General features: G+C 60.5%; 2 protein-coding genes across 13 annotated transcripts in view; one reads left to right on the top strand and one right to left on the bottom strand.

Moving 5' to 3' along the window:
• Positions 1–5,197, bottom strand: part of RTEL1 (regulator of telomere elongation helicase 1) — a 31,519-nt gene extending 26,322 nt beyond the window's left edge. For 5 of the 12 annotated variants that reach the window (XM_040459914.1, XM_040459917.1, XM_040459920.1 and 2 more), the window contains exons 1-6: positions 5,079–5,189; positions 4,147–4,396; positions 3,046–3,238; positions 2,685–2,778; positions 2,032–2,113; positions 1,785–1,845 (exon numbers count right to left, since the gene is read on the bottom strand). In XM_040459914.1, the coding sequence (XP_040315848.1) occupies positions 1,785–1,845; positions 2,032–2,113; positions 2,685–2,778; positions 3,046–3,238; positions 4,147–4,248 (532 nt within the window). In that variant the 5' untranslated portion in view covers positions 4,249–4,396; positions 5,079–5,189. Of the gene's footprint in view, positions 1–1,784; positions 1,846–2,031; positions 2,114–2,684; positions 2,779–3,045; positions 3,239–4,146; positions 4,397–4,553; positions 4,851–5,078 lie in introns of those variants that run through there. The other 7 variants (XM_040459918.1, XM_040459919.1, XM_040459922.1 and 4 more) reach the window with 3 other exon arrangements.
• Positions 5,198–7,606: 2,409 nt separating this feature from the next.
• Positions 7,607–16,978, top strand: STMN3 (stathmin 3). Its single transcript, XM_040459931.1, has 5 exons — positions 7,607–7,771; positions 13,799–13,894; positions 14,170–14,345; positions 15,616–15,807; positions 16,589–16,978. The coding sequence occupies exons 1-5, from the start codon at positions 7,753–7,755 to the stop codon at positions 16,646–16,648; spliced, it is 543 nt and encodes a 180-aa protein (XP_040315865.1). The 5' UTR covers positions 7,607–7,752; the 3' UTR covers positions 16,649–16,978.
• Positions 16,979–17,552: the final 574 nt, after the last annotated feature.

Raw genomic sequence — 17,552 nt, 5'->3', positions numbered from 1 at the left:
GGGGGGGACGGTGCAGGGGGGAGATGGTGCAGGGGGGATGGTGCAGGTGTGGACGGTGCAGGGGGGGATGGTGTGGGCAAAGACAGCGCGGGTGTCGACGGTACGAGTGTAGACAGTGCAGGTGAGAAGAAGTGCAGGTGAGGGCTGGAGAGTGGAGAGCTGACCCACAAACAGCTGTGGGAAGGTGGTGGGGACAGTTCCATCAGGAGCTGTCAAAGGTTGTGGCACGTGAACAGGGTACCTGCATGCCACCCTCTTTGCCTGGAATATGGGGAGGGAAGTCAGGGCGGCCACAACGGGTAAAACAGAGAGGACGCCATCAGGCCTCACGAGCCTGTCTGCGGTGCCCACGCAAAAGCAGAACTGAAGGCGGAGGGCTGCGAGCAAAAGGTAAATAAGGTAATGGGGCAACGGTGCCGTCAGAGCGACCCCAACACCCACAGCCCTAACACAAACAAGTCGGCCAGCAGTCTCCGAACCAGGGCCAGAGCCGACACCGGGCCACGGGGCCAGCGGCTGCGCTCGTCTGAGTCCCCCGTAGGCCAGGCTTGTGCTCGCTGCTGTTCCAAGGCTCTTCGGTGCCACCAGACCAAACAACACAGCAAACGAGAAGGTGGCGCAGAGCGAGCTCCGGGAACGGGGCCATTACTGGGAGGTGGGGGATCCCCGGCTCCCGCCCCCAGGAGCAAGCGTTGCCCTGGCATGCTGGGTGCTCCAAAGCACCACCACTGTCTTGTGATTGCTCTCGGGCCCATGTCGCCTCTGTGCCAGGATCTGAGTCCCAACCCAGAGGCAAGAAACAGGGGCCCCCCCCACCCCCCACCCACACACAAGCCACAGAGCTCTAGCTGCAGACAGGAAACTGTAAAGGCCACACCCCAAAGAAGCCCCTCTGCCATTGCTTTTGGTTCCAGAAGTCCTTGACAGGTGTGAGGGGCACCCCCACCGTGGAAAAGCAAAGATCTGACAGATTTGGAGTCAAGGGCACCAGCGCCAGCCCTCCACTCCGGGCCCGAGGAGAGGAAGGAGTATGCACCAAGGCCGTGGGCACCTGCACATGCACCCATCGAGCCACACTAGGGCCAGCTGTTGTCATGACCCTGTGCCAGTCACTTCAGCCACCTCTGGGAGAGGCTGCCCACTCCCCGACACAGCACCAAAGGACAGAGCACTCCCAGGACTCAGGGGAGCCACGGTCAAAGGACACATGCCGAAATCAGAAGGAAAAGCCGGTGGAGCTCGGGAGACCACGGAGAAGCTTCCAGAACCCCCTCCCTGAGCTAACTCCCCCAGAATGAGCCGAGACTACGTGTGAAATGCTGTCTACTGGGAGGCTCGCCAGAAGCCCAGCGCCCAGGGCTTTTGCTGGGGGCTGGTCACGTAGGCAGCCCTGGCTGGAGAGCACCCCAATTCCAGACTCTGCTCAGCATAAACCATGTTGTTTGCACCAACAGTTTAGGCCCTGAGAGCCCCTACCAGGGAATGGTGAAGCCCTGAAATCCCAGTTCCCAGACCGCAGCAAGGCCAGCCTTGCCAGGAGGCCCCTCTGGGATGGAGGCCTCTCCTGCCCCGGCGTATGAGCCGTTCTGCACACGACCCAGGGCAGGCCCGCGGCCAGGAGACAGTGCTCGGACCACTGCACCTCGCTGAGCCCCCGCGGCCACTCTGGAGCCCGAAGGGGAGAGCCAGCAGGCCACGAGGCCTAAGAGGCTGCACGTGCTCCAAGCCCACCTGGCTGTACGCTGAGCGAGCAGCAGGAGTGGCTTCCACGAACCCCCTCTCACCTTCCACGTTGTTGTAGAAGTGACAGGAACGACTGGCCACCTTTTTCCGGCACAAGTGGATCTGGGAAAAAGAGGGAGCAGGCCCGGCGGGCACATGGTCAAGAAAGGACAGCGCACCGGGCCAGCCAGGGAGCACCCTGCCCGATGTGTGGAGAGCGAGTCCTGTCCCAGCCCTGCCCCCACCAGCTCTTCACCGGGCTGTCCCGCGGGGGCACAGCCGAAGGAAAGAGCCACCCCAGGAGCCCACCTGCATGTGGTTACTCTCCTGCTTCTTCACCTCAGGGTGGATACACAGCTGCTCCCGGGAACCCAGCACACATACCCTGGGCCTGGCAGAAGAGAGAGCCGTGGGGTCCAAGAACCAGAGGGCACCAGCCCCCAGCGCCATCCGGCAGCAAGAGCATGCGCTGCGGGGGGCACAGCGGGAGACAGAACTCACAAGAGGGAGTGGCTGGGACCAGAACGGACCCCAGGCTTGGGCGGCACTCTCTCTGCTGCATCGCCCAGAGTGAGCAAGGAGACAAGGCAGGGGCAGCGGGGCAGACGGAGGAGACCCCACCTACTCTGTGCTCCCCCACCCAGGAGCTGGGGCAGGACGCCAGGACCCCCGCAGCTGTGCAGGGCTCCGACAGAGGCAGGGCCGCCCCCTTCACGCGCCTGCCACGGTGACCCGCTCCCGCAGCTGACACCACACTGCTTTCCAGGACCTCGGGCTGCCGCTAACCCAGCCGCTTTCTCATAAGCAGTGGGCAGCAGGGTCAGCCTGGCCCGCACACAGCCCTGGACGCGGAGCAGACAGTACCCTCCGGGCAGGGTCCAGGCAGAATGCCACCATCAACCACCTGGCCAAGGCCAACCCCCCGTAACTCCGAGGCAGGGGTGAGTGCCGCCTGGCCCTACCGGTAGGAGGTGCTCCGAAGCTCGCTGATGACCTGAGTGAGCTGCGAGTGGGTCCTGGAGGCATAAATGATCTTTGGGACGTCCGAGTAGCAGGCTGCCCAGACACAAGGAAGCAGGGCAGGTCACAGTTCCGGCAATGTTCTCGCAGGCTGTTAACCCAAGGGCACGTGGCCAACTCGACCCTGCGCACCTAGCCCCAGGAACGAGCTATGTGGCTAGCCGCGGCGTTCTAGTGTGAACACGTGGCTCCGACCTGAGGCTCACGGCCAGATGCTGGGAAAGAACGGAGCAGCCTCACCAGCCCACTCTGTCCCTGCGTTTCTTCTCTACGGAGCCCCAGAGGGGCCAAGAGGAGCCTCACCTGTGCTGTCTCCATCGGAAGCGGCAGCTCCCCAGGACAAGGTGTGATCGACAAAAAGCCCCCCCTGCGCCCTCTCGGCGATCTTGTGGGCAGAGATGGTGTCACGGAGGTGCTCCCGCCAGGCCAGCGTGGTGCAGAGGAGGCACAGTGTCTTCCCTGTGCCTGTGGGGCTCTCCAGGATGCCATTCACTTTCTGAACGGGGTCAGGAACAAGGTCACGGGGAAGCAGAGAGAGGCAGTGCAGACCACACCGCCCACCTGACACTGGTCTGGGGCAGTTCTGTCCAGGCAGAGCCCACCCAGCAGGTGGCGAAAGGCCTGGGGAACAGTGGACAACTGGACAGTGCTTCCACTCTCAAACCAAAAGCCAAAAGCTACCGGGTTAATTCAGCCCTCATTAACAAACAGCTTGCAGAACATCACCTAAAGTATTTTTCCGCGTAACACAAGTAGTAAAGTGACTAATTAGGTTCCAAATCTCAAGACAGAAGACTGTTCTGCGACTTTGCATGCAGACATTCGCACTGTCTGAACAGAACCTGACGACCTATGTAGACCTGCATGCACAGGCGGGAGCCCGAGCCGCAAACCCTGAGACACACAAAGGCACATCAGCAAAGCTGTGCCCCTCGCTCCCGGGACTGGGCACCAGGCTCCTCACTGCAGGAGTCCGTGTCCAGAACAGCAGTCAGGAGCCCCTCAGGGGCTGGGAGCTTCAGGAGGGTGTGAGAAAGCCTACCAAGAAAGCCAGCAGGAAGCAGCCTGCACCCCCCCCCCCACCAACTTTCCTGCACACCCCTGGGGTTTGAAGACCTTCCAAAATGACAGTTGGGCACTGACTATCCCTCCATGTGGAAATACCTCCCCCAGATCCTCAAGTGGGCCTCAGGGTGCTCCCAAGCCTATGACCTCACGACTATCCTTAGGAGCGAAAAGTGTCTTTTTCCGCCTACTTCCCTATCGTCTTTCCTAGAACCCCAGCCCCATTTATGACTGAGTTCTGTATCCAGAGGGAGACCTCATTCCCAGCAGGGCCCAGCAGGAGTGAACAGGAAGGTGGACCCACTCCCAGGGCACAAAGCCCCCCATCTGCAGCTGTACCTTCTGCAGACACTCCAGGACCTTGCTCATGTACTCCTCCTGGCATTTGTACGGCTGGAAGGGGAAGTCCACTGTCACGCCATTCAGGGCTATCTTGGGCATACTGGCCTGTTCTCAGGAAGGCACTGAGGCTGGCTGATAAGCAGGCTGTGAGACAAAACCCCTCCGAACATCTCAGGATCTCCGCCACTGCGGGTAAGTGATGCCAGCCAGCGGCGCTGGGACGTGACCCTGCTCCCAGCAGGAAGCCCTATGGCAGAGACGGCAAGACTGCTTATAGCAGGCCTTTCTGGAGTGCCAAGCCACCTCACCGATCGATGGGGCCGGCCCCCCCCCCCCCCCCCGCAAGGTCGAAGGCAAGCCTGTGATGTCCTATCATAAGGAGCTCGGGAAGATGAGGAACCTACACGTCAGCCCTGCCTCGTTCTGCCCCGCGCAGCTGGGTCCTGCTCGGGGAGAGTCGGCCAGACCCACAGAAACAACGACAGCCGGAGCCCGGGTGCAGTCCCACAAGCTCCGCCTGCAGTAATTTCACTTAGTGCCAGCGGAGCTGGAGAGGCCAGACCCCCGGCTTGGGCCGGCCTCAACGTCCAGTACCAGTTTCGCCTAGACACTGGGGCTAACGGACAGTTCACGTAAACACCGAATGACGGCCCTCCCTGCAGAGCCCGGCCCGCAGGGGAACCACCGCCTGGGAACCGGCTCCGCGCGGCGCGGGGCGCAGGCCACGAGAACAGGAAAACTACCGGCCCCAGAAGGCCGCGCGGCAGAATGGCCGACGCGCGGGCGCAAAGCGGCGCGGGGCCTGCCGGGAGCTGCAGTTTCGGGAGGCGCCGCTCGGGTAAAAGTATCTGTTCCAGGGTCTGTGCGATTCACGGCCCAACGTGTGTCCGCGGGGAGCCTTGCACGACCCGGGGTCCCCAGGAATTTACCCCAGTTCACCGAAGCACGACACCGCGTCTCCTCCGCCGTCAGCCGGTTCGGACTTGGCGGGCTGAGGCGCACAATCGTCACTGAACGCGCTGCACTTCCGTCCCTAATTCCGGTCCGCTGCGCGTCGCTCCCCGCGGAAACCGTTCCGCTGCGGAGGGGTCCGCGCGCTCGGTTCCAGGCCCCACCCTGCCCCCGCCGTCGACCCTGAGCCTGGGGAACGGCACCTCCATCGCCCGCAGGCAGAAACCTAGGGTTCCAGCCGTCTCCTCCCTCGATGCTTTCCCCACCAGAGCCTGCATTCCATCACTCCTCCCTGGGCTGAGCCACCTGGATTGTCCAGACAATTGCACAAACCTTCGGATTGGTTAGCTGTGATCCCTCCTCCCCTTTTCTCCCCAAGGGCTGCTCGGGCCTGGAGACCCTCAGCCGACTTTCTAGCCAATGTTCCCCCCGACTGGTGAGGGTAGACCCCCCTGACTCCCCAGCACCTAGCACCGGCTGGCAGTCAGCAGTGGGACCAAGGGGTCTGCACAGCTCTGTAGGCTGTAGGTATTTGTAGATGACCCCAGCCTGTCCCAAAAGGCACCAGCCAGCTGGCAATGCTGACATCAGAGTTTCTCATGGGCTCTGTTTAATGCCTAGATGTGTGACATCGTGCTTAGAGAAGCACATGGACCACTGGCATCCACCCCCCCCCCCCCACCTGTCCCACCTGTGAGGGGGTGTGCAGTGTTTGTCTTAGACTCTCAGCTAGAGATTGGAGAAGATGAGGAGACCTGGCCACACACTTGCTGAGTACTCACTCCAAACAGATTTCACTACCATCCACGCAGGCATTGACATGTTTGTCTTCCTAATGGCCTCTGAGATAAGTTCTTTTATTATCCACACTTCACAAAGAACATGCTAGGTGGTGAGCAGATCGCCCAAAGCCAGCAGCTAGCAAGTCTCAGAGCCAGGAGTCCTCCTCTTCAGGTCCACACACCCCTGTCTTCTAAAAGCAGAGGTGTTGGTGCTTCCAGAAGTCCAAGGAAGGTAGGGCAGGGACTCGAGCCCCCTGGGCAGGACTGGAGCTGAGGACTCTGAGACCCTGAGTTGATGCATGAGCTGCCTGGTCACAAACCACACATGGGGACTGCCAGGCCTCCTACAAATTATAACCTACAAATTCCGTGTACTGAACTTAGCCACGAAAGATGAGAGGGAATGGACACCAAGGCTGAAGGATGACCATAGCCAGCCCCGCCCAGCAGGCACAGAGGTCTTGATCAAGTCAACAAATTTGAGTTGAGCCTGCTGTTACGGGCTTTGTGAGATACCCATGTGGGTCAGACACTATGTGGAACACAAGACAGATGTTAACACACTCGCTGTGTGTGTATCTCAAGGTGTGTTTTGTATACGTGCTTGCTGGGCCTGCTCCAGGCTGACTCTGACCCTTAGGTTTGTTCCTGTCAGTTCCCTTTCTGAGCCTACCTCACCCCTGTGCAGGCTCCTGAGATTCCCCAGTTTTATTCCTGTAATTAGCTGTGTGTGCCTACCTGACCGCTGTGCGGGCTCCTGAGATTTCCCACGGTTTTATTCCTGGACTTAGCTGCTTGTGGAGCAAGCACTTCTCCAGGCCTCGGTGGCTCTGTCCCTAAAATGGGAGTGACACTCCATCTCTCTGACTTCCCAGCCCCAAAGGGAGGAGAGATGGTCACTTCAAGAAAGGACCCACCATCTCTGCCAGGCTCTCCCTTTGGGGTACCAACCAGAACCCTAAGCCCAGAGGAGGAGGGGAGGCATGACCCCCACGCACTCACCAAGGGTGTACCCTCTTCTCCTCCATCATCTGGAGACTGCCGTTATTTTTTATCTTACGCTTGAGAAATGGAGGCACAGGAAGTCAGAAACTTGCCCCAGTCACCAAGCAAGTGGGTGTCAGAGCTGGGGTTGGAACGCATCTCTGTCTTCCTTCAAAGCCCTTGTTCTAGGCCTCACCATCCCCATTTGCCCTCTTTTCTGCCTCAGAATCAGCTCATCCTCTGGGATGCTCCTTGGAGGCCTTCCGGACCAATCCCCACCCCCACTGTCGACGACAAACTTTCCCCTCAGCACAGCCCTGGGCACACAGAAGGCACCTCCCAGGCTCAGGTGAGGAGCTCTCCCAAGGCCGGGGGCCCCCCCCCCCCCGGCTGTTGGGGTCTGTCCCCTCCTGCCACGCCCACCCTGGGGAACGGGGAATGTCTCCACCATCCCCCCAAGCCTGCACAAAGCCAAAGCCAAGTTGGGCAGCAGTGGGTCCAAGAGGTAAGCAGTGGGAGGATGGGCATCTGGCTGCAATACTCCACCCTTCGTCCCAGGCGGGTCTCTCCCCTCCCATCCTCCCCTGTCTTCCCTCCTCTCTCTCTGACGGCTGCCCCTGCCACAGCCAGCCAGGCGCTCAAGCGCGCGCGCGCGCGCGCTCTCTCTCTCTCTCTCTCTCTCTCTCCCTCTCTCCCTCTCGAGCGCACTCTCTCTCCGTCCCTCTCTCTCTCTCTCTCTCTCCCTCGCTGCCTCCCTCCCTCTCTGCGCCCGCCTCCCGTCCTCCCTCGCTCTCTCCCCTCCCCAGCACTGCAGCATTTGCCGACTGCAGCTCCAGCCGCCGCCCGCGCCTCCTCGGCCTCCGCAGCCTCCGCCGCCGCCAGCACCATGGCCAGCACCTTGTCCGGTAGGCGCCAGGCACGCGGGCTTCCTGGGGCGGCGGCGGGTCTGAGCTGAGGCCATTGTCTGGCCTCGCCCAAAGCAGGGGCTGTTGGCGGACTCCTGTCTCCACATCTCAGACCCCGCGCTCAGAGCGCGGGGCGCGGCCGGGCCGAACCCCCATGAGCCAGAGTTCAGGCCAACGGGTTGGGGCGACCTGGTGCCCCAAGGGCAAGGATTGTGGCGCTGGTGCGGCGAGCGTGGGCCGTTGGGCAGGGGCCGCGCCCAAGGGAGCACCCAGGGTGAGAACGTCAGGTTCGGAGGCTCATTGCCCCTTCCGTGTCCGCCGTGTCAGGCCAGGCGTGACTGTGGCAGAGTGGCTCCCGGGCCTGACGCGGGCCGGTGCCCCTGGGTGGACGCGCTGGAGAGGTGCGGACAGCGTCCCCCGAGGCGCCCGGCTCCCGCAGATCCTGGTCGGACCTCGCCTTCGCGAGGCTGGGGACTGGGAGGGTAGGACTCTTTGCAGGAGCCCTAGCCCAGGGCTGGCGGGCCCGGGCCCTCCCTGCGCCAAAGGAGCGCCCTGGGGGCTGGAGGGACGCTGCGGAAGGACTGGGGAGCGAGCGGGGAGCCGCGCCCCCATCGAGCGTCACCCCCCCCCTCGCTGCTGCGGGCTTGGGGACCGCTCTCTGCGACAAGGTACCACCCGTTCTGGTCGAAAAAAGCCACCGCCCTTTGCGCAGCAGGGTTTGCATGGGGGAGGGGCTGCTGCAGTTTCCAAGCCCTTCCAGCAAGGAGGGGTCTGCCCCTCCCTCCCCGACCGCCCCGCCTCCCAAGCTGCGGATCCACAGACCCCCCGCTCCCGCCCCCTCTTCCCGCCCCCCCCCACCAAGGCTGCGACCCTCCTCCCTCGGGGCCTTCCAGGAGGGGAGCTCTGGCGGAGAGGTGGACACGGGGCAGTTACTGGACGCAGGAGAGCTGCAGGTGACCCTGGATGTGAGGACGTTGGGCTTGCTGTCCCCAGGAATGCTCTGGGCTCCAAAACCAGCTTCATCTTTGCATTCCATGTGGAAGGAACAGCAGGGCAGCACCCCCTCCCCAACCTCCACCCCGTTCCCCACTCCATCCGGAACCACACTCCCAACCCTCCCTTCCCTCCCCCCCATCCCGGAGATGGGCACCCTAGCTAACCTTATTCTCTAGAGAGCGAACACAGCTTTAGCAGAGCTCCACCCACTCACATGTGCCCAGTCCTGCCCAGCCTCTTAGGCCTCCTGGGCTCCAGGCCCCAGGTGACTTCTGCACTTGTCCAGGAGGGGAACATGTGTGTCACTGACCACACCCCTCCTGCACTGGGTCTGTCCATCTGGTCTTCATCCGCCCCCTGCTCTCTCTTGTTGACATCCTTAGAGATATTGGGATCCGCTCTGGGCAGAATGAGACCTTCCCCTCCAGGAACTGAGGGCAGTCTGTCCTTCTCATGGCCAGAGTGTTACCCCAGTCCTACACTGAGGTGGGGCTTCAGGCCCTTGCTCAGGATCTGTGCCTGAGTGGGAGACAAAGAGCAACCACTTGTGGGCGACGCTCTCAGCCTTTTCTCTCACTCACCCCCTTTAGTAAGAACCCCCTTTAATAAAAGCCCTCAGTAGGCCTCATTCCTGCCATCTGTCTGACAGATGAGCAGGTAGATTAGGTGGTGAAGGGAAATAGCCAAAACGGCACCACTGATGGCTCTCAGAGGTGGGCCCGACACTGACCTCCCAGCCCCGATACCAGCAGTGCCTTGTTGGGGCCCTGCTGACCCACGCTTAGCCCCAGGATTTTTCTGGGTGCCCAGGTTACTTTTTCACCATCCGTTTTGTCCAGCACAGCCACTGCCTCATGGATGTGCTGCATGCCAGCTGGAGAACGTCCCCTGGCCAGAGTCACATGGGGCTGGGCCTTTCCTGTTTCACCATTGGTGCTGCCCTAGGTAGAGCACAGCCCACACGTGTACCTGCCTGTGCTCATCTTCATAAAAGTTTGATAGGAGTTTGGCCCAGAAGTGGCTATGTGAGCGCACCAGTGGTTGTGACCGAAGTCAGTTTAAGTGACTCCCAGCTATGGCTTCTCTGTTAAGAGGCCTCTCTGATTGGAGCTGATCTCCCAGGCCTCAGTGGCCTGTCTGCCCCAGCTCGCTGGTGGGCTTCATTTGGCCTTGGTGACTAGAGTCATTGTCTGCTATGATCTCATAGTCACTACAAGATTGACCTTAGCTTTCTCTTCCTCTGTTGACCGAAAAGCTGAGTGCCTGCTGATGGGCTATATTGTTGAGACTCACCTGGGGACAGGTGGCCCTCCCTTCCCTCCCCTCCATCCCGGAGATGGGCACCCTAGCTAACCTTATTCTCTAGAGAGTGAACACAGCTTTAGCAGACAGGCGGCCATCTCTTGATGTCCTTCCCAGATGCTCAGCTCTTCACACACTTTTGTAGACTCCTGCTCATGTCTGTCTCCTTATGCAACTCTGTTGAGCTGGGAGGCCTTGCACATGCTACCTAGACTCTCAGGGCTGCATGTGGATGGGGATGGGAGTGACAGCACCTCCCCTGGGCTTGTTCTGAGAGACAGCAAGATAGTGCAGGAACAGTGCTCGGCCTGCTGCCTGACGAGAGGTGCGTGCCCGGTCTGTGCTGGGCAGTGTGACTGTTGCAGCCACATTTTGCAGAGTTTCCTGCTCAGAGAAAGGTGAATTCGGCTGGCAATTCCTGCCATGCTGGGCTCCCAGCACATTGCATATGACTCTGGCTAGTGAGAGGGGCAGCCTGGATGGCAAGGAGTTTCATCTGTGAAGAAGCAATTAGCAGCCTCCAGGACCCTTCTAGGGGTGAGTAGGCATCTGTGGGCCCCCTGCCCTCCCAGTTCTGACTAGACACCACCTATCACCACCACCATGAGGCTCCAAGCAGAAAAGTACAGTCAGAGGCTGGGACTCATGACCAGGCTCCCATCCTGGCATGCTGTGCGACTCTGGCTGGGCCCCTTGCCTTCTGAGTCTCTTTTTTCCCCTCAGTAGAAATGAGCCTGACAAGCGTATCTACCTGGGCTGGCTGGTCTTGAGGGTCAGTTGGGAGTATGGATGTCATGCGCCCACCTTATGAGTGATGTCATTATTGTTACCATGCCACTGTAGGCTGAGGTGGTGCCTTCTAACTCTTGCTCACCTGGGATCTAAGCATCCAAAAGGCCAATGTGCATATTTGCATATTTAACATTTAATACAACGGAGAGGAGGGGGGAGATGAAAGCAATCCAGTTCACAGCAGAGATTTGTTTTTTAATGACTCCCTGAAGTCAGTGATGGGGAAGAGAAGGGTCCTGGTGAGGGGGAGAAAGGGCATGCCTCCAAGCTGTAGAGGGGTTTCCTGACTTGAGCTCTGTGTATGGAGAGGTGCCTAGATGGGTCTGGCCCTCAACCTCTTCCCTCTGCAATGAGACATGGCCTTTAAGCCCTCCAGCTCTGAGGACACAGGTGTAACCTCCTGTGTTCGGAGCCGCTGGGCCCAGCCCTGCTCTCCGGCCCCATGTGTGGGCTTTTCCTGGCTCACTCTCTGCAAATTTGCCAATTTCCTCACTTGCTGTCCAGTCCCCTCCAACTTGTAGCCAAACCACACAGCAAGCCTCACTCCCAAAGCCCCCTTCTGGGGGGTGCCCCTTCCCACTTGGCTACTCAGGGAAGGAAGCTCCCCCTGGGCCATCAGCCTGGGAGAAACCAGCCCAGGGAATCTCCATGACCATCAGACACTGAGCTGCACCCCTATTTACAGCTGTAGGACAGAGTCCCTCACTTTCCAGTTGGCACTGGTCCCCTGGGCTGAGCTGTGACCTCAGAGAGCTCTGACTCAGCCTTAGCCCTACCATCCCTCTCCCCTCTATCCTAACAATGCGGTGCTCACACCTGCCAAACCTCCCCATCCTGCTCCCTGAACTGCTGCCAGCCTCCCTCCATGCTGAGGTGACATTTGTCTGTGAACTTGTTCTTCCTCTGTAATAAATGTGCAGCTCCTTCTCCCAGGAAAACCTCAGCCTCAAGGCAGAGAGGAGCTTGAGCAGCAGCGAGGCCCCAAGCTCCTGGCCTGTATGGTAGACCCATTTGCAGGTTTCACATGTGGTGTAGAAGGACTCCCTGGGAGGTAGGGGAAGCATTGTCTCTTGCCAGGGAGGCTGGTGGTGGCAGGGTTAGACTGAGCCCTTTCCTTCCTGGCCTCTCCCAGGACCCAAGTTATGTCCCCTTGACCAGATACCCTCTTGCTCCCGTCCTGACCTTGCCTCCGAGCACAGGGCTGGTGATTTCCCCAGCCTTTCCAAATGCCCAAATGCCTCCTGGTCTGCTGCTTCTGAAGGGCTGCTTTGCCTGCTCTCACACTCTCTAACTCCCCAGCACATGTATTGTGATGTACCCTCTGCCTTCTTTTTAAAATTAACTTTTCACAGCACAAAAATGCACAAATAGATTCTGCTTGTGAAAAAATAAAATTGGCAACTCAGGCCGAAATTCCCTTGGAAGCCTGCCCCCGTCTGGCCCACTTACCAAGATATGTCTTTGCCCTGCTTCCCCTCCAAGCCCCTTAAAGGCTCTCCCTGCTGCCAGCCCAGGATTCATTGTGCTCCCTTTAAGGTCTCTCGGGCTCTCTCCAGAGGAGTCTGGATCATCAGGACATTTAGATCAAATAACATCATTCTCTGCACTGGTTGTGAGAAAACCCTGCTCACTGTGAGCTATTCCCTCAGACAAGGGCCTGATGATTTCTGTCCTGTGTCCTGTTTCTACACCAGCACTTTCCCCAATTTCACATTAACTCAACTTAAAGACATTGTCTCATGTGAAATTTGATCAGGAGTTTTCTTGTCCACCTCAACACTTGTCCAAATTGGTATCTGCCCCTGGGAAGAGCCCTGTAGGTAGCTTTTCCTTCACAGAAGCCATGTTGCCTCTCTGGAGCGTCTCTCTGGAGACCTGTCCCAGCTTCTGTAGCCAGGGAGGCGGGGGCATGGGTCTCGGAGCCTCCTGGTCTTTGTGACATGCTGGAGTTGGGGAAAGAACACAGACCACCTGAACTGTACTTGAGGGGCTTTGCACAAGTCACCCTCACCCCTTGGGTCCAGTATCATCTCGGTTGAGCAGGGGGACAGTCTTGGACCTGAAGATGGTTAAACACTAGTGAGACACCTGACCAACGTGTCTACTTTGGGGTCTGGCTTGTCACAAATGGACCACAAATAGCTCATTCATTCCCACTCTGACAGTGGGCTCCTCCATCTTCTGACAGGGCTCATGGCCTCCTTTTCTAGTTGGGCAATGGGGACACTGGCTGTGGGCACTTGCTCTGCAAAGCTAGAGGGCAGGTGTTGGTGCTGAACGGACAGCTCCCTACCCTCTGGCCCTAGAAGAACAGAAAGCCTGGGCCTGTTCAGAGCCAGGTTTTGGGGGATGGGGCGGGGGGGGGGGGGGGGGGGGCTGCACCGCCGGCAGGGTAGGGGGGGGGGGGGCGCATAAGAGGAATTCTGAGGGCTTCACCCAAGTGGACAGCCCAAGAAAGTGCTGCCTGCAGAAGCACCACATCTGATGTGGTGGTTAGTATCTGTGAGAGGGAAAGGGGAGGAAGTAAAGAGGAGGAAGTACAGGGAGGGTGAGTTGGGAAAATACAGTGACAGAGTCATGGAGATGTGGAAAGATACAGACAGAGAGTGACAGAGCATGAGGGAGACAGAAGGATGAACAGAGACAAACAGAAATGCCAGGAGAGAGAAGAGGAGGGAGGGGAGCACAAGGAGCCTGGAGCAGGCAGAACAATGCAGGACACAGGGAGGGGTGCCAGGGAAAGACCGTCAACTTCTGGGGGGGTGGGGAGAGGCGGGAAGAGGAGAGGAGAGACGTAGAGAGGCGAGGGAACAGAAAAGAGAGCGAGATAAACAGACTTCCCGAGAGACACAGCATGGGAAGAATGCCGGGAGAGGACGAGGGGGCCACCAGGAGGTGAGGTGGTGGCGCCCTCTCATGCTGGCCTCATGCCCACAGCCTACAAGGAGAAGATGAAGGAGTTGTCAGTGCTGTCGCTCATCTGCTCCTGTTTCTACTCACAGCCGCACCCCAACACCATCTACCAGTATGGGGGTGAGTGTGCCCCGGGCCACTGACAGGTCCTGCTTGACCAGTGCCTGCCTCCTCCTTACCTTGTTCCCTGGCCCCATGGCCTCTCCAACCCCCCTCCCCCACACGCTCCCCTAGCTGGCTTCTGGAGAGGGAAGCTCTGATGGGGGCAGTGGTCCTAGGGGCTCAGGCCTGGGAGTCCCACGTGAGCAGCCGTGCTCCCTCCCCCAGCCCTTGACTTGGATGTGTGCTGGGAACAGGCCCCCTCAGCATCCTGAAGTCCCCGTCTGGTCTTACAGACATGGAGGTGAAGCAGCTGGACAAGAGGGCCTCTGGCCAGAGCTTCGAGGTCATCCTCAAGTCCCCTTCTGACCTGTCCCCTGAGAGCCCAGTGCTCTCCTCTCCCCCCAAGAGGAAGGACACCTCCCTGGAGGGGCTGCAGAAGCGGCTGGAGGCAGCTGAGGAACGGAGGAAGGTGAGGAGCCCACCCCTGCCTCCAGGTCCTGAGGAAGGTGGCCAGGAGGCCTGGATGGGCACAGACAGAGCCCTCCAGGCACAGGGTACTCCAAGCTGCTGCTTGGCTATTAGCTTGGGGTGGAGAGGGTCCCATGGTTCCCTGGATCGCCTCTGGGGAGATCAGAATGGGACAGGGAGGATAAGGCATCCCCAATGGCAGCCAGCCGGAGACAGATAGGAAGCAGAGGCTGTTGGAGAGGATGTCGTTGGCCACAGCCAGGAGGAGTCCTGGGACATGAGGCTAGACTAGCACCCTTCTCCAGGGCAGAGAAGTGAGAACAAAGGGGCTGCCATGTGTTGGGGGCTGCAAGCCCAGACCTGCTAGGAGCTCAGGGGGCCCCAGCCTCCCTCCCCACCCCTCCCCTTCACACCAGCCCCATGGAGACTGAAACATACACAACAGGGGTACCCTCAGGAGTACAGTGCCGAGGGCTGCCCCTTGGGCAGGGGCAGTGGCTCTGGATCCCTTGTAGCATGTCCCAGTGAAACCTGGGGACCCAGGCCTCCTAGGGTTAGCTAGTAGTGACTGACACGTGGCTGGGCCCAGAAGGAAGGAAGTGTGGGTGATCATCCTTGGGTCTCTGACCCTCACAAGCAGCCCCTCCCCCAAATAAGGACAGACAGTGTAGAGCCAGGAGTCCCGGGCTCCTTGCCCCAACCAGTCCCTTCTCCCCAGCCCTGGGGGCCCGCGCACAGCTCTCCGCACCTTAGGGAATTCAGAACCTGGTGCGTATCACGCACCTACTTTTTAGAGGAGACAGTGAAGGCTCAGTGACAGCCCTTAAGTTTTGAACTTGATCTGCTCCTCCAACATTCCCTGAGTGCATCAGGAGCTCTGGAGGCGGCAGCGAGCAGGACAGAGCCTCTCTTACTGCGTGGGCGCACTCGGCCTCGTGGGAGGGGCAGCTCTGGGAGCTTGAGGACTCACAGAAAGGGTCAGCAGCTTCCGGTCTGTCTGGGGCCGAGGGTTCTGCGGGCACGCGGACCTTGCGATGCTAAAGCCCAGGAAGTCCCCGGCAAAGCGGGACCAGGTGGACACCCTCGCCGACGGCAGGACAGTGTAGATCCGGGCTCCTGGAGGACGCGCGTCCAGTGGGCAGCAGGGCAGGGCAATGAGGGCACTGGGCGGGGCGAGACCGCGCGCCGGGGGCGGGGGGGGCAGGCTGGGGGCGGGACGGGGCGGAGCGGGCGGCCACCGCCCACGCGCGCGCCCCCGCCCGTCCGCACAGACGCAGGAGGCGCAGGTGCTAAAGCAGCTGGCCGAGCGGCGCGAGCACGAGCGCGAGGTGCTGCACAAGGCGCTGGAGGAGAACAACAACTTCAGTCGTCTGGCGGAGGAGAAGCTCAACTACAAGATGGAGCTCAGCAAGGAGATCCGCGAGGCGCACCTGGCGGCGCTGCGCGAGCGGCTGCGCGAGAAGGTGCGCGCCGGGGCGGGGCCTGAGCAGGGAACGCGACCGGGACCGGGAGGGGGCGTGCCAAAGCAGGGAGGGGCGGGGCTCCACGCAGGGGGCGGTGCCGGGGCGGGGTGGATCCCGGGCCGCGAGAGGCGGGCTCCGCCTGCATTTGTTGGGCGCCTCCCGCAGTGCCACAGCCAAGGCCAATTGTCCGGTCCCGGTACAGGGCCAATAGCCGCGGTAATAAACGGGTGGTCATTGTTTTGGAAGTGCCCGGAAGGACGCGTGTCCCGGGTTTGAGCCAGAAGAGGGGAGGGGCCGGGGAAGCACCCACGAGCCCCTTCCTTCGGTTGGCCCCTGCCCACCGCACCACCAGCGCTCTCGCGCCCCGGCTGCTCCCTGTCCAGCTAGGAGACAGCCCAGAGTGAGGCGAGGCCCTGCCCTGGCCGGAGCCCCCGGGAGTGGCCTCTGCTTCAGACCACAGGGTGGAACCAGGTTGGTGCCAGGGGACACCGTGGAGTCCGCAATCCCAAGGAAGTTACCTGAGTTCCAACTCCCCCTCTGTGGTTTGGGCGCAACCCCAGTCGCACTGAGGGCCAGTCCCCGCACTCGGGCCACACTTTCAGAGGATGACGCGGACCTCCTCCTGCTCTCTGTTGACCCTCAGTCCTGGTCGCTAAGGTGCCCTCGTTGGTCGCTTCTCCCGCACTTGGGAGGGTCCCTGAAAACTGGGTGTGAGGGAGGGGCGGGCCCCCCTCTCGCCCCCGCGGCGCAGGGCCCCGCCCACCTCCACCGGTCCTCACAGGAGCTGCACGCAGCTGAAGTGCGCAGGAACAAGGAGCAGCGAGAGGAGATGTCCGGCTAAGGGGCTGCGGACCAGAGGCGCCTGGACCCTGAGAGGAGACGTCTACACACGCGGGTTCTGGTTTCGTCTTGTCCCACTTTGTCTAGATGCAACTTTGGTTCCTGCCCCCTCCCCACCCTGCACTCCTAGCTCATGCTTCTCTTTCCGCTCTGAGCTGTCCAGTCCTTGTGGCCTGTCACTCTCCACAGGCTCTCCCTCAAGGAGCCACCAGAACATGGCACACAGTCCCTCAGTTCAGGCACCAGGCCGGGCAGTGGCTGGGGCCCCTCTTGGTGGCCCTCTTAGCAGACGTGGTGGCAGCCTCAATAAATCCAGTGGTGGTAGCAGGAACATGTGGGTCCTTATGCTGGGTTGTCCTGTGAGCACCTTGTCACTTGGGGCACATCCTCTGAGCCAGCTCCCCGCCGATAGGCAAAGGCACACCACCTGTGCCGTCTTCGGTGGGAGAGGGCCTGAGCGCGTGGGAGGGGACGGAGGAAGAAAGAAGGACCTCGGGGCAGGGCATTCTGTCACTGCGGCCAGCCGAGGAAGCCGTCTGTGCAGTGGAATGTTTTGGAATTGGTGGGTACGGTTGGCAGCCTTTTACTGTGGTCGCAGAGGGGTCCTCTGAGACCACCTGGTCTTCAAGGGGCAATTTGGGCTGACCTGGGAGGCCACATCCATTGCCTGTGGCTGAAGTGGGAGTGGGGAGGGATATGGCCTGGCCTGAGTCTCCCAGGGAGTGGGCATTCTCCACCAGGGACCCAGGAGCGAGCCGCCATGGTCTAGAGGGTTGTGGGCACCCCTTGCTGGCCCCTCCTCCCAGGAGTGCCCTCCTAGAGCTTCTGGCCCAGTACCCATGTGGGGAAAGCCCTCCTCCATCATCACTGCTCTTCTCCTGCTGGACTTCACAGACCCTTGGGGA

Source organism: Herpailurus yagouaroundi, unplaced genomic scaffold, assembly GCF_014898765.1.
Source record: "Herpailurus yagouaroundi ecotype Mexico unplaced genomic scaffold, PumYag 246, whole genome shotgun sequence".
Taxonomy (NCBI): Eukaryota; Metazoa; Chordata; class Mammalia; order Carnivora; family Felidae; genus Herpailurus; species Herpailurus yagouaroundi.
This window is presented reverse-complemented; position numbering and strand designations above follow the sequence as displayed.